This window comes from Myotis lucifugus, unplaced genomic scaffold (genome assembly GCF_000147115.1).
Source record: "Myotis lucifugus unplaced genomic scaffold, Myoluc2.0 scaffold_556, whole genome shotgun sequence".
Lineage (NCBI taxonomy): Eukaryota > Metazoa > Chordata > Mammalia > Chiroptera > Vespertilionidae > Myotis > Myotis lucifugus.
The window spans coordinates 25,735-38,975 of record NW_005871604.1 but is presented as its reverse complement, the minus strand read 5'-3'; the positions used below and the strand labels follow the sequence as shown (position 1 = coordinate 38,975).

Below are 13,241 nucleotides of genomic sequence, written 5' to 3'. Positions count from 1 at the left end.
GCCCAGTGCACGAAATTCGTGCATGGGTAGTGTCCCTAGGCCTGGCCGGCAATCAGGGCTGATCTGTGGGGCAACTGGCGGGGCAATCAGGAGGCCCCCCGCTGGCACCCGCCTTGGCTGGCCTGGTGCCACCCGCTCACCGGCCCTGCCCCCCGCCGCTGCTGGTCGCCTCCCTCTGCAGGGTGACTGGTGGGGTAATGGGGGGGGGCCCGCTGGCACCCACCTTGGCTGGCCTGGGGCCTGCGGGCTGGGGGCAGCTCCTGCATTGAGCATCTGCCCCCTGGTGGTCACTGCGCGTCATAGTGACTGGTTGTTCCACCGGTCATTTCGCCATTCGGTCAATTTCCATATTAGTCTTTTATTACATACACACACACACACACACACACACACACACACACTCATACTCTAGAGGCCCAGCGCATGAAATTCGTGTGCAGGTATGGTCCCTAGGCCTGGCCTGCGATCAGGGCCATCTTCCCTGCCCCCGCCGCCACTCACCCCCGGTTCCCCATTCACCATTGGGTGATCAGTGCCTGACAGCCAGGGGAAGGGACTGAGAGGTCGGCTGTTCCCGTCCACTCGCTGACCCCTCCCCTGCCGCGAGTTGCCCTCTGTGTGTGGGGCGACCAGCGGGGCAGGGCCTTGGCCTGGCGCCACCCGCGTCTCCCGCCACCCACCCCCAGTTCCCCGTTCGCCATCAGGCTATCAGAGCCTGCCGGCCAGGGAAAGGGACCAAGAGGTGGTCAATGGTCTCATAGTGACTGGTCCAGAGGTCCTTCTGGTCATTCTGCCGTTAGGGTCAATTTACATATTACCTTTTTATTATATAGGAGGATATGTATGTGTAAATATGTTTTTATTGATTTTAGAGAGAGACAGGAAGGGAGAGGTAGAGAAAGACATTGGTGTGAGAGAGAAACATTGATCAGTACACACTCTGACGGGGAATCGAAACTGCAAACTGGGCTGTTGCTGTGACTAGGAGTTGAATCCGGCGACCTCTCGGTGCATTGGACAACACCCAACCAACACCTGAGCCACACTGGCTGGCCCGCAGATACTTTCAGTGCCTGAGAGGCTGCGTTCCCTGCTTAAGGTCATATCACTCTGGTAGGACCTGTGATCCCTTTCCTGACCTTTGTTCTAACAACAGGCAATTTGCCAACAGCATATGTTTACTTACACTTTTACTTCATTAGTTTTTATTTTTATTTTTATTTTTTTTTATGAATGGAACTGAGATTTATTGAGAAAAGCCGGCCCTGGAAAGGGTGTCTTACTTCATTAGTTTTTAAACCACACTGCAGTTTCATGAATATTTATTCTTTAAATATTTCTTTAACTTTCTGTGGATGTACCTTTTTAATCAACAAAGCATCTGCTAATTAGAGTATATACATCAACTGCAATGTTACCAAGGGTGACATTGGGTGTTAAGCGGTGGGTACTGCTAAGGCTCATTTGGTCCTTGTCCCGCCAGTGCTGACTCTTGGTGTCCAGAAGGGAGGAGCAGGCTCCCACGTGGACGGATGAGGGCGTGTGATGAGTGAGTGGTGGGTTTGGGAGGATGGCATCAGGGAATTCACCATGTTTTCTCTTCTGTGGGCTCCAGCAGAGTGTGGACCTGAGTAGTGGCTGGGCAGTCCCGATGTCCTACCCCAGCTCTGGTGGCCCGCATGGCTGTCTGTAGCTACTGCCTTGCCTGCCTAACAAGCTCCCTGGTTTGGGGGATTTCCACAGCCTGGTTTTTGTTTTGTTTTTGTAATTTCAGCATGGTTTACTTTAAAAGGGATGTTAGTGGGCATAAAGGTGGTTCTTTTGGATCAAGCCTTGTAGGTGTGAGTCCAGGGAGAGGCCTGTTGTTTCTTGATGACCTGATGGGTGTTGAAGGAGCCAGAACCCAGCACCTTCAGAGGCTCTTCTCAGCCACCGGTCAGACTCAGGAGGGTATGACGCCCACAGGACGCCCTCGCCCTGGCTTTTCCTTTCCCAAGGCACCCTTTCCCAGCTGTGCCCCAGGGAGGATGGGGCTTGGCCCAGTGGTGTGCTGAGGCCCCACCAGAGGAAGAGTGCAGGTTCTCCTCGAAGCTCCATCATTGATTGTCATGGAACTAATGTGAACTTAGACACTTGTGTTTTGTGTCTGATGGCGTCTGTGCTATGATTGCTGCTGGTTTTTGAAGCTAAAATTAATGCTAAACCTGCATGATTGGATTTGCTTTCCAGTGATGGAGTTCAAGCATGTGCTGTGTGAGTGGTTCTCTCTGTCCGTCTGTGTTGTGAGGCCCCCTTCTGGTCAGCCATGGGCACCATGCTGCCCACACCTAGAGAGGTGAGGTGCCTGGGTGCCACAGGGTCCATGTGCTGGAGGGGAAGTTTGTTTGGGGTTTCCCAGGACAGGCCCCAGCTGCCCCTGGTCACAGGACCAGTGGGGGCAGGATGGAGGGAACTGTGCTGGGCAGTGCTGGGGTCTGCGGCTCCAGCGGGATCTCTGACTTCTCTTTGACACCACCACCTCCTGAGCACTTGGCAATCTGTGTCGGGGAGCGTGTGTGCCTGTGGGGACTCTGCCAGGCCTTTGGTGTCCCCACCGGCTTCCTCTGGAGTGGGTGCATGCCGAGGCCAGTGTGGGGCAGCTGTGGGGTGGCTGTGGGGCAACAGTGGGGCTGGCAGAGCCGTGGTACTTGGCTTACAGAAGGAAGGCTCGGTTGCTTTTTTTTTTTTTAAATATGTTTTTATTGATTTCAGAGGAGGGGGGGAGAGAGAGAGAGAGAGAGAGAGAGAGAGAGAAGAGAGGAGAGAGAGAGAGAGAGAGAGAGAGGGAAAGAGAGAGAGAGAGAGAGAGAGAGAGAGAAACATCAGCGATGAGCGAGAATCATCCATTGTTCAGCTGTCTCCTGCACGCCCCACACTGGGGATTGAGCCCGCAACCTGGGCATGTGCCCTGACCGGGAATCAAACCGTGACCTCCTGGTTCATAGGTCCACACTCTACCACTGAGACACACTGGCTGGGCGTCAGTTGGTTGCTCTTTGAATCCATGAAACTGCCCTGTGCGTGTCCTCATCCTGTGCACTGTCTGGTAGGCATGTCAGTCAGAGGCCGGTGACTCCGTGTTTCACCACCGGTCCCGTTTCTCCTCAGAGCTGCTAGGCCTCCCCATAGAGCCACTGCTTCCCGGGCTCTGACGCCAGATGTCCTTTGTCCCCAGGTATGGTCCTCGTGCGCAGCGAGAACGGGCAGTTGTTAATGATCCCTCAGCAGGCCTTGGCCCAGATGCAGGCCCAGGCCCACGCCCAGGCCCAGCCTCAGACCACCATGGCACCCCGCCCTGCAACCCCCACAAGTGCCCCACCTGTCCAGATCTCCACCGTCCAGGTGAGTCATGCGTACACCCTGCGCCTGCCAAGGGCCGTGTGGCAGGTGTCCTGCCCCACCACCGGGTGGCTAACCCTGGCGTCCAGGACAGCCCTGCTGGGAAGAGCTGGCTCCGAGTCCCTGAGAGCTGCCCTCTCTCCATGACTCCACCTTCCCATGCCTCAGTTTCCTCTCCTGCGGAGTGGACAGTGTACTAGTGCTTATACCACAGAGCTGGGTCCCAGGCTGGGCGGAGACGTGCAGTGCTACGCTAGTGGGCAGAGCAGGTACTGCGTGAGCGCTGGCCTTCTCATCAGGGAGGCACAGAGGACTTGGCACACTTGCACTGAACAGAGCTGCCTCCCCACACACAGGCACTGGAGACTGTGGCGGGAGTCAGGCTCCGATGCTGAAGAGCATGCAGGGCTTGCCCCCCGTCTGGGTTCCTTGTCTGTGTCATGCTTTCCTGTGGGCACGTGTCCGCACTGTCCCGTTCCCTCTGTCTCCGGGGCTTTCCTGTCCACTGCGTCTTCCTCTGTTCTAAGCTAGTGAGTGGTTAGTGACTGAAGCGGAGACCTCCTTCTCCGTGATGCCAAGCGCGTACCCTGGGTGGCGCCCTGCACTGCAGCAGCGGCTGCGTGTGCTGGGAGACCCACAAGGGCCCCTTCGCTGAGTGGAACGGCTCAGTTTCCCAGTCTGTTCTGTTCAGTGTGAGGCAGACGTACGGTATCTGTGGTCTCACTTTAGCTGTTGGTTGTGCATATCACCGTGTGACCATCAGCATTTGCTGTCCATCTCCTTTCAAACCAACTTCATCATTACCTTGCTCAGGACTCGAGCTTCCCATGGGGCTAGTGTGACTGGTCTTAGACCCAGGGGACACGTACTTCTTAGTGCCATTGTCACTCTTTAGTGCTTGTGGGCGAGATCACAGAAGTCCTCACAGGACCACTCCCAGATACATGTGTTTTTCAAGGACCATGCTGATTGGATAAAGAAGTCTAAGGCATTTTCATTGTAGTAGCAAAGATGGGGAGCCTGCACTTTTACTTTGGAAACAGACATTTAGAATTAGGGTGGCTCTGTGGAAACTGCGAGTGAACTTGTGGACGCACTTGAGCACTGGTTCTGTGTTCTGGATTGTTTGGGTGCACGGGTTGGCGGGGAATTCTCACGCTGTTGCCCCTTTTAGATGGGTCTTGCTTGTTTTCCAGGCACCTGGGACCCCTATTATTGCCCGGCAGGTGACCCCGACGACCATAATTAAGCAGGTGTCTCAGGCCCAGACGACGGTACAGCCGGCCGCCGCGCTGCAGCGCTCACCCGGAGTGCAGGTGAGGCCCGGCGTCCTGCACGCAGGGACCAGACACGGACTTGGGTGTGGGACTCAAGGCAGAGTTTTGGGAGGAAGGTGTAGAAAAAGGGGGTTCTTCTCTGACAACAGCACAGGCTGTGGCTGGGTCCCTCTTCCTCAAAGCGGCACAGACTTGAGCACCAGCAGCACTTTTAAAGCTGCCCCTGCCAGAGAAGAAGGAAAGGGTCACCTGATCTGTATTTGATTGTGAGGCATCTCTGGAGCAGGGAAAGCCTAGGGCAGAGAGTCTGTGTGTGCACCTGTCTCCCCGTGAATGCGCCGATGGTGGCAGTGCTGTCGTCGACTGTGTCCCAGGTCTTACTATGTGTCCTTATCACAGTGATGGGCTGTGATGCTCTCGACAGCTCAGCCTCTGGTGTCCCAGACAGGCTGGCCCTTCCCGTCACAGCAGAGGAGACCTGGCTGGGCCAACAGGCCAGAGTGTCCAGAGCAGATGGCTCAGGCTGCGGGGTGAGGTGTTGGTGAGCGTGCACTGTGAGTGCAGGTGCACCGTTGGCCAGGTTTTACCAGGTGTCTTTGTGGCCCAGGGTGGCTCTTTGCTGCGTTGCTGGTCTGTGTTGATCCCCATGGCAGTTGGTGCTGTCCTGTTTTTCCGAATGAGGAAACCATAGCCCAGAGATGGCGGGGACAGTGTTGGTAGAGGGTCTGGAGCAGCCCAGCACCACACTCTTCCCCACTGGATCTCGTCTTCTCTTTCTGACTGTGGCGTCTGCAGTGAGTGGCAGTGTTGTCTGAAACACGGGAAGGGTTGTCCAGGTGTGGGGGACTTTCCAGGATGCAGACTTCAGCTTGGGCTTCTGTCTGGTTGGTTCATCTGATTCTACATTTTGTGAAAGGGTTTCCAGAAAGCAGGAGGCACGGTCAGCTTGGCGTCCGCTTCTGTGCAGTCTGGATGTGTCTCGTGAGTGGGAGTTGGTGGGGCCAGCAGGAGCAAATGTGGGGACAGGACCCTGTGTGAAGGAAAGAAGCCCCGCTGCCCCGAGATGTGGCAGCCATGGTTTGCTCCTCCTTTCCTCCCTGAGATTTGAGTTTGATGTTTGCTGGCGACAACAGTGATGACTCATGCTTCATGTTACAAGTGAGAGAAGACAGACTGACTGTAAAGCCCGTCACCACCTGCAGCTCCCAGGCCTCCCCAAAGCTGGTGTCCACAGCCTGGGGCCACTGGGACACCCGAGAGCTTGGAGGGGTCCATACAGGGGCCGCGTCAGCTCCCTAATGGGCACTAGGCCACACCGGAGGCATGCGCAGGGGTTGCACTGCCCCGACTTTCAGAAGTCGTAAGAAAGGGACATTTTAAAAATTGGAGGGAAAATGTTGAAAGCTAGATTATAAATTGGAGGACCAGTTAGAAAGCCAGTTAATGTTGGCATCACGACCCTGCTGCAGAACTAAGGTCGGTCAGGAGCCTGACCTCGGGCGAGGCTGGAGCTGCCGTCCATTCATTCTGCAAGGGGCCTTCCTCACCGACTCCCACCATTTCTCCTGTTGCTCCCCAGCCCCATTAGTGATACTTCATGACGAGACTCGCTCTTGAAGTGCAAGGAAAAGGCCGGTCTGGCGGCAGAAGGGGCCAGGACCCCAGCCCACTCCCTCCCAGAGCCGCCTTGCAGGAGGGCTGACTTGTCACCAGGCTCTGTACAGACCAGGTGGTGACATTTCCCATTGCAGTTCGTTTTTTTGAACTTTCTGAGGATGAGACCTAGTTTGCTTATTAAAAGGCCATTGGTACTGGTCACCATGTGACTTCCAGAATCCACTCCTGAGCACCAGGTTCTTCCAGCGATTGGCTTTGTTTCTATCAGTTTTTGCTGGAGACGCACCATCCTGCTTCTCAGGTGCTGAGGACAGCAGTGCTCAGGCTTGGCCTGTCGCCGTGTCTGCAGGTCCTCAGGGTGCGTGTCCCCCAGCACACCTGGCCAGCGGGGCCCCACCCCTACAGGGAGCTCTCTTCTCAGACCTAAGGCTGCTGCCTGCAGCCTCTGTTTACCTTGTGTTTTGGAATCTTGCAGCCTCAGCTTGTTCTGGGTGGTGCTGCCCAGACAGCTTCGATTGGGACGGCGACAGCTGTTCAGACGGGGACACCTCAGCGGACTGTCCCGGGGGCCACCACCACCTCCACAGCTGCCACGGTGAGTGCCGTCTCGTGCACCCCTCAGGTGGGACAGTGTGTGTAGAGGGCTCCCCATGGTGACAGGCCCAGACAGTAGTGTTTGAAGCAGTCCTTCATGGACTGTGTGCATTGCGTCTGTAGAACAGCACTCTTACCCGTTTGGGTTTACACTTCAGTAGTTCCCTGCATGTGCATAAATCTTCAAGCTGGGATCCCACTTTATTTACGGCTTTTTCCAGTTTCTTTGCTAAGGAGTTCCGTCAGCGTTAGTAGTTGTGGTGCACTGTAACCCTTTCACTGTGCATCGGGGAGATGCCGGTTCTTCTTTGTGATGAACAGCATGCAGGGACCATCTGATGGAGTCACCTTTTTACCTTTGTGGTTTTCGCCTTGTTACATTCCAAGGGAGGGAATTGGCAGCTGAGGGAAGTGTGAGCCGGGCCCCTTTTGGTTGGATAGCCAGGTGTCCTTGGGCACGCTCCTTGGGCACCTGCCGGGGCCATGCCCCACCAGCAGGCTAGGAGAGTACTTAGAGAAGAAACAGTTCTCAGGGTGATGATGGGCATTTGCCTGTAAGACTTTCTCACAGGTGTCTTTTTACTTGAATGCAGGAAACTATGGAAAACGTGAAGAAATGTAAGAACTTTCTGTCTACGTTAATAAAGCTGGCCTCATCCGGTAAACAGTCCACAGAGACGGCGGCGAACGTGAAGGAGCTGGTGCAGCACCTGCTGGTAAGAGCTTCGCCACCAGCCCTGTCCCGCATGTGACACGGCAGCCTGTCCTGGGATCTGCAAAGCCTTCCCCTGCGGGGCTTCCTCCCCAAGGCTTGGGGCCTCGGGGGGGAAGTGTCGTCCCTGACCCCTCTGTGCCTGTGCTCGCAGCTCTGACTGTGCCAGTGAGGTTCCCTCAGGATGGTCTGGCTCCTGGCAGGATGCCCTGACATGTGGTCAGGGCTGGGCAGTGTTGAGTGACAGCTGGGTGAGGGAGATCGGGGGTGGGCTGGTCAGCACACACCTGGGATGCCCGTATCGCCTGAGCACGGGGCACACTGACTCTCCTGTTGCCTCTGTCAGCCCAGACCTGGCAGAGAGACCAGGAGACCAGAGTAGCGCTGCCTCAAGAGGTGTGTGTGCGAACTTCCAGTCCTGCAGGAATTTCATGTGAGTTTTATTTTTAAGGATGGAAAAATCGAAGCAGAAGATTTCACCAGCCGGCTGTACCGAGAACTTAATTCTTCACCTCAACCTTACCTTGTGCCTTTCCTGAAGGTAACGGCAAAGCCCTTGTCCACCTCCGTGCTGTTCTGAGGGAGGCGTGGGCACAGTTGGCACCTTGTGTTGAAAGCCTAAAGCGCCTGCAGCAGAATGTGCGGTGCCCTCTTAGATGCTTTTCTGGGAGTTGGACCTCAGTACTGCTGGCATTCGGGCGTCCCACTCCAAGCACAGGGCCGACCCGCGGATTGTCCGTGAGCGTGAGGGCTGTTGGGACACCCACCCCAGCGAGGACCCAGGGTTCCACAGCAGCGGTTGTCCCTTAGGTAATCTCTGGTGCCACAGCATTCTTAGAGCGTTTCAGAAGTGCTGCTCCCTCTTTCTGGGCTCAGGGTCAGTGAGTGCTGGAGGCTGCCGCCCACACCAGAGGTATCTCTAAGCTGTGAAACCGACACTATTAAAAAAAAAGTTTGTATTTATTTTAGAGAGAGAGTGGAAGAGGGAGCGATAGAAACATGAATGAGAGAGAAACATCAATTGGCTGCCTCCTGTATGCCCCCTGTTGGGAATTGAACCTGCAAACCCAGGCATGTGCCTCGACTGGAATCCAACCTGTGGCCTCTTAGTGCAGGGGAGCACACTCAGCCCACTGAGGCACACTGGCTGGCAAAACCGGCACTTGAGCTCAAGAACTTTACCTCAGAATGGGGTGTGTCTGAGTTTCGGAGAGGGGACCCCATGCTGTGCTGCCTGCCGACCCTGTGTTTGTGTTCACCCAGAGGAGCTTGCCCGCCTTGAGACAGCTGACCCCTGACTCCGCAGCCTTCATCCAGCAGAGCCAGCAGCAGCAGCCGCCTGCCCCGCAGGCCACCACTGCACTCACAGCCGTGGTGCTGAGCAGCTCCGTCCAGCGCACGGCCGGGAAGACGGCGGCCACTGTGACCAGCGCCCTCCAGCCCCCTGTCATCAGCCTCACGCAGCCCACACAGGTTGGCGTTGGCAAGCAGGGGCAGCCCACGCCGCTGGTATGCAGGCGAGAGCCCCTTACCCCTGCCCGCCTCTCGGCTCAGGGAGCCTGCAGGACAGCCTTGGGCGTTAGCTTCCATGGTTAAGCCAGCAGCCTGGGCCCCACAATTCTGTGATTCATTCCTCAGTAGCATGAAGTTAGTGTGTTGGCTTTCACCCACTGTCCATCCAGCACCTGTATCGGGGGTGATCCTGGCTTACAGGGACATGGTGAGTTTATAGTGACTTTTAGCTGGATATTACCTTTGATTGGGAGCAGTGGTTCACATACAAGAAATAGACAGTGTGTGCTGGGGTTGGACGAGCAGGCAGCTGCGTGAGCCTTTGTTTCACAGTGTGGGCCTGGGTGTGCAGCGAGTCTGGGCCTCAGTGGCTCCAGGAGCTGGAGTGGCAGGCTGCTGTCATTCGTTTACTGCCAGTTTGGATTCCGTGTTCTGAGCTTTGCAGCTGGAGAAAGGCTGTCTTTGCTCCCATAGGCAGATTGGGGGCCTTTAAAAATAATTTCAAAGAGATTTTGTTTCTCTAAAGCCAGTTACAGAAAAACACAACCCAGACTTCATGGCATTTAGTAGTGTGTTTTATGATGGTGCAACATGGTAACCCAGAGGGCGATGCAATCCACGCGGGGCTCTCTCACCTGCTCAAGTTAGAACCTGCGTGGGTTTGGCCTGGATCGGTGGTGAGGAAGCAGGCTGACCCGGTGGCGGGAGGTTGTGAGTAGTGTCAGGGCTGGAGGTGCCCATGTGACAGCTCCACGCTCCTTTCAGTCCGAGGGGCAGACTTCCTTTCCTTTCATGTGACGCAGGTACAGAGCTGCCCTGTTTGGCAACCCCTAGGGCTGATTTTCACAAAACCTGGGTTCTCTTGAAGAGAGCCTGGTGGGAAGCCATTTGTTCTCGGAGATTGACCTTTGGTGCGGGTGTGTGGGTGACGCCACCGGTGTTCCCTGGCTTTAGACAGAGGCTGTGTCGACCAGCAGGGACCCTTTTGCACTCAGCTTCCCCGGGTTCTGTGCAGATTCGTGTGTGTGTGTGTGTGTGTGTGTGTGTGTGTGTGTTGGGGGGTTGGGGGGTCAGCAGTGGGCAGCCAGACCCGAGTCTGACCGGTTTCCTTGAAGCTTGTAGATGTGAAAACTGGAAGCTTTCCCAGGTTCAGGCTAAACCTGACCTGAAGGCCCGAGGTGCGTCACTTTACTCATTCTGCACAGCGTGGGCTTTCACAGGTGTCGGTGCAGAAATAGTTTGATCCTAGGGTACCACCCTGTCCCCTCTGTGCGTGCCCCAGAACACATCCACCAGGTTACCTTTGTAAAATTCAGAAACTGGATTTAAAAAAATATATTTTTACTGACTTTAGAGAGAAAGGGAGAGGGAGAGAGAGAGAGAAACGTCAGTGATGGGAGAGAATCATGGATCAGCTGCCTCCTGTACACCCCACAATGTGGATCCAGCCCGCAACCTGGGCATGTGCCCTTGACTAGAATTGAACCCAGGACCCTTCAGTCCGCAGGCCGACGCTCTATCCACTGAACCATACCGGCTAGGGCCAGACACTGGATTTTGAAACCCTCAGCTCCAGAGGTGTGGAGCGAGGCCACATGGACTGTAGCTGTGTGGCTTTAGAAGGGGCCATAGTGTCGCTTGGCCCCTGCGGGGATAGTCGGTGCTCCCAGGATTTGGAGTGCTGCTGTGTGGGAGGTCGGACCGAGGCTGGACGCGGAAGAGATGGGCTGACTGGACAGGTAGATGAGTAGATGGGGAGCAGAGACAGAGGGCGAGCACGTGATCAGTGGCAGGAGTCTAAGGTAGACAGAGCCATGCAGGCCGTGCAGGAAGAGGAGCAGGCACACCGCCGGGGCCGGGCTCAGGCTGTCTGGGGGACAGTTCAGGGCAGGACGTAGGAGATCTAGCCTCCCCCCAGTTTAAAGGCCACCTCACCTCTTAAAGAAAATGTGGAGGAGAAACAAAAACTTGACCTGTAGCCTCAGGTGGCCATATCACCTCCGCTGACCTGCGGGAGAAGTAGCCTCCCCACACTGGGTCTTAGGCCACCTAGGTGCGGATCTGCCCTGAAGCTGATGTGGTCCTGGCGGCCTGACCTTGCCCTGGCCGGGGCGATGGCAGGAGGATGGCTGGGGACAGCTGGGAACCCGGTGCTATTAGTGCTCATGGGGACGTGGCTCTGCCTCAGGTGATCCAGCAGCCGCCCAAGCCCGGAGCACTGATCCGGCCCCCGCAGGTGACGCTGACGCAGACGCCCATGGTGGCCCTCCGGCAGCCCCACAACCGCATCGTGCTGACCACACCCCAGCAGATCCAGCTGAACCCACTGCAGCCAGGTGAGGCCGCAGTCCCAGGGTCACTCACTGAAGGTCCTGTCTTCCAATTTTCTTACTGTTTTGGGACACACACAGCAAAAGTGACCATTTGAGCCGTTTGAGTGTCCAGTTCAGTGGCATTGACTACTCAGTGCGGTCAGTCTTCACCTGTCAGTGTGGTGCAGCAAGTGAAGGCTTGAGAGATGCCATTCAGCCTTATACCTGTGGTTTAGGGTTAGAAACCCATTGCTTTTAAGAACTTATTGTAGTGGGTGGGGACACCCTCCCCGACTCTCTGCTGGGCACGGGCACGGTGCACATGCACCTGCATCGGGGTTCCTGGGTCCCTTGTTTTGCAGTCCCGGTGGTGAAACCTGCTGTGTTACCTGGAACCAAAGCTCTTTCTGCTGTCTCGGCCCAAGCAGCTGCTGCGCAGAAAAATAAACTCAAGGAGCCCGGGGGAGGCTCATTTCGGTAAGGAGTTCTGCTTGAGAAGCCATTGTGACGGTCTTGAATAGCCCAGTACTCGGAGGGCGTCAGTCCTCCAGGGTGCCTCACTCGCCCTGCTCTCAACCTCAGGGCCCTCAGAATGCGGATGGGGTCTCTGACGCGCAGCTCTGAGCCTGCTCGTGGTGGAGTTAACCTGTTGGGGCAGAAGGAAGGGCTGTGGTGGTGACTGTTGTGATGGAGCCGTAGGAAATGTCTCGGGTCAGAAGGCTTTCATGGGACCTTCCCCCCCACAGCCATCAGATGGCTAGAGCCGGGCCAGTGTCTGAGCAGGGCGAGGGGCCATGTGCCTGGGCAGCCCAGCTCCTGGCAGCGCCAGGGTGTGGGGAGGGGGCAGGTGCTGGAGATGGGAGGTGAGGTCATTGCAGCTCAGAACTGGGAGTGGATGGAAGGTGGGGAAGCCTGGGCCTCTCCCTGGCAGGGAAGGGAAGGGAGTCAAATGCAGAACAGAGCGAGCTGAGTGGGCCTGTGGTGTCGGGTTGGAATGGGACATGGTGGCGTCACCTCCTGGTGCAGTGTAGACAGGTCTGAAGTAGCAGGTGGAAACTCCTCGCTCTGCCCACCCAAGGAGCCAGGAGCAGTGACAACTGGTGGTAGCAAGCACCGGGCGCTCAGATCTCTTCTTCTGACAACTGTTTTCCTGCAGTGACCAGGGTGCCTGGAAAAGGCTGACTCCTCGGCCAGGTCAGGGGAAGGTGAGGTGGGCTGGGCGCATCTTAGGTCAGAAAGCAGTGTTCAGGGTGGACGGGCAGGGGCCAGAGCTCACAGACAGAGGTCTTCAGAGTGGCCTCCCTCCTGCTGGCCATGTCTATAGGAACAGACTGTGCTCACAGCAGAGACAAGAAGCCAGGAGCCCATAAAATGAATAACTGATAGTTTATGAGGAATGGGACATCCAGTTTCAGAGCGCACACAGATGCACAAACACACAGGTCCTCACATCCAGCCACAAGCGGGGGGTGGGCGCAGAGCACCCTGGTGGTGGAGAAGCTGGGCAGGGACCATGGTGCTGGTGCTTGGAGGACACGCTAGTAAGGGACCAGCAAGACCCAGGCCCTGTGGAGGTGGCGGACGTGACTTGTGTGAAACTCCTGCCAAAGATGCATCTTGTCATGAGCGGACATCAGTTAGATGGAAAACAGGACGCACGTTAAAACCAGTGGCCTGTGACCTAAGTGTGAAGGGCATGAGATCATGGAAGGGCTTCGGAGCATTCCAGGCCTAAGGAGGCTGAAGAGACACTGAGTAAAATGCAGACGTGACTGTGAATAGGACCTCTGCTGTGGACGGCACTCCTGGGACAGCCCGCCGATCTGGGCGGGCCTGAGC

General features: G+C 56.2%; 1 protein-coding gene across 1 annotated transcript in view; it reads left to right on the top strand.

The window, feature by feature from the left end:
- Window positions 1-3,186: 3,186 nt before the first annotated feature.
- TAF4 (TATA-box binding protein associated factor 4) overlaps window positions 3,187-13,241 on the top strand; it is a 26,719-nt gene continuing 16,664 nt past the window's right edge. Inside the window, exons 1-8 of the mRNA XM_023745566.1 lie at window positions 3,187-3,381; window positions 4,575-4,694; window positions 6,748-6,867; window positions 7,460-7,582; window positions 8,030-8,119; window positions 8,842-9,087; window positions 11,279-11,426; window positions 11,765-11,879. Of these exons, the coding sequence (XP_023601334.1) occupies window positions 3,217-3,381; window positions 4,575-4,694; window positions 6,748-6,867; window positions 7,460-7,582; window positions 8,030-8,119; window positions 8,842-9,087; window positions 11,279-11,426; window positions 11,765-11,879 (1,127 nt within the window). The 5' untranslated portion in view covers window positions 3,187-3,216. The remainder of the gene's footprint in view (window positions 3,382-4,574; window positions 4,695-6,747; window positions 6,868-7,459; window positions 7,583-8,029; window positions 8,120-8,841; window positions 9,088-11,278; window positions 11,427-11,764; window positions 11,880-13,241) is intronic.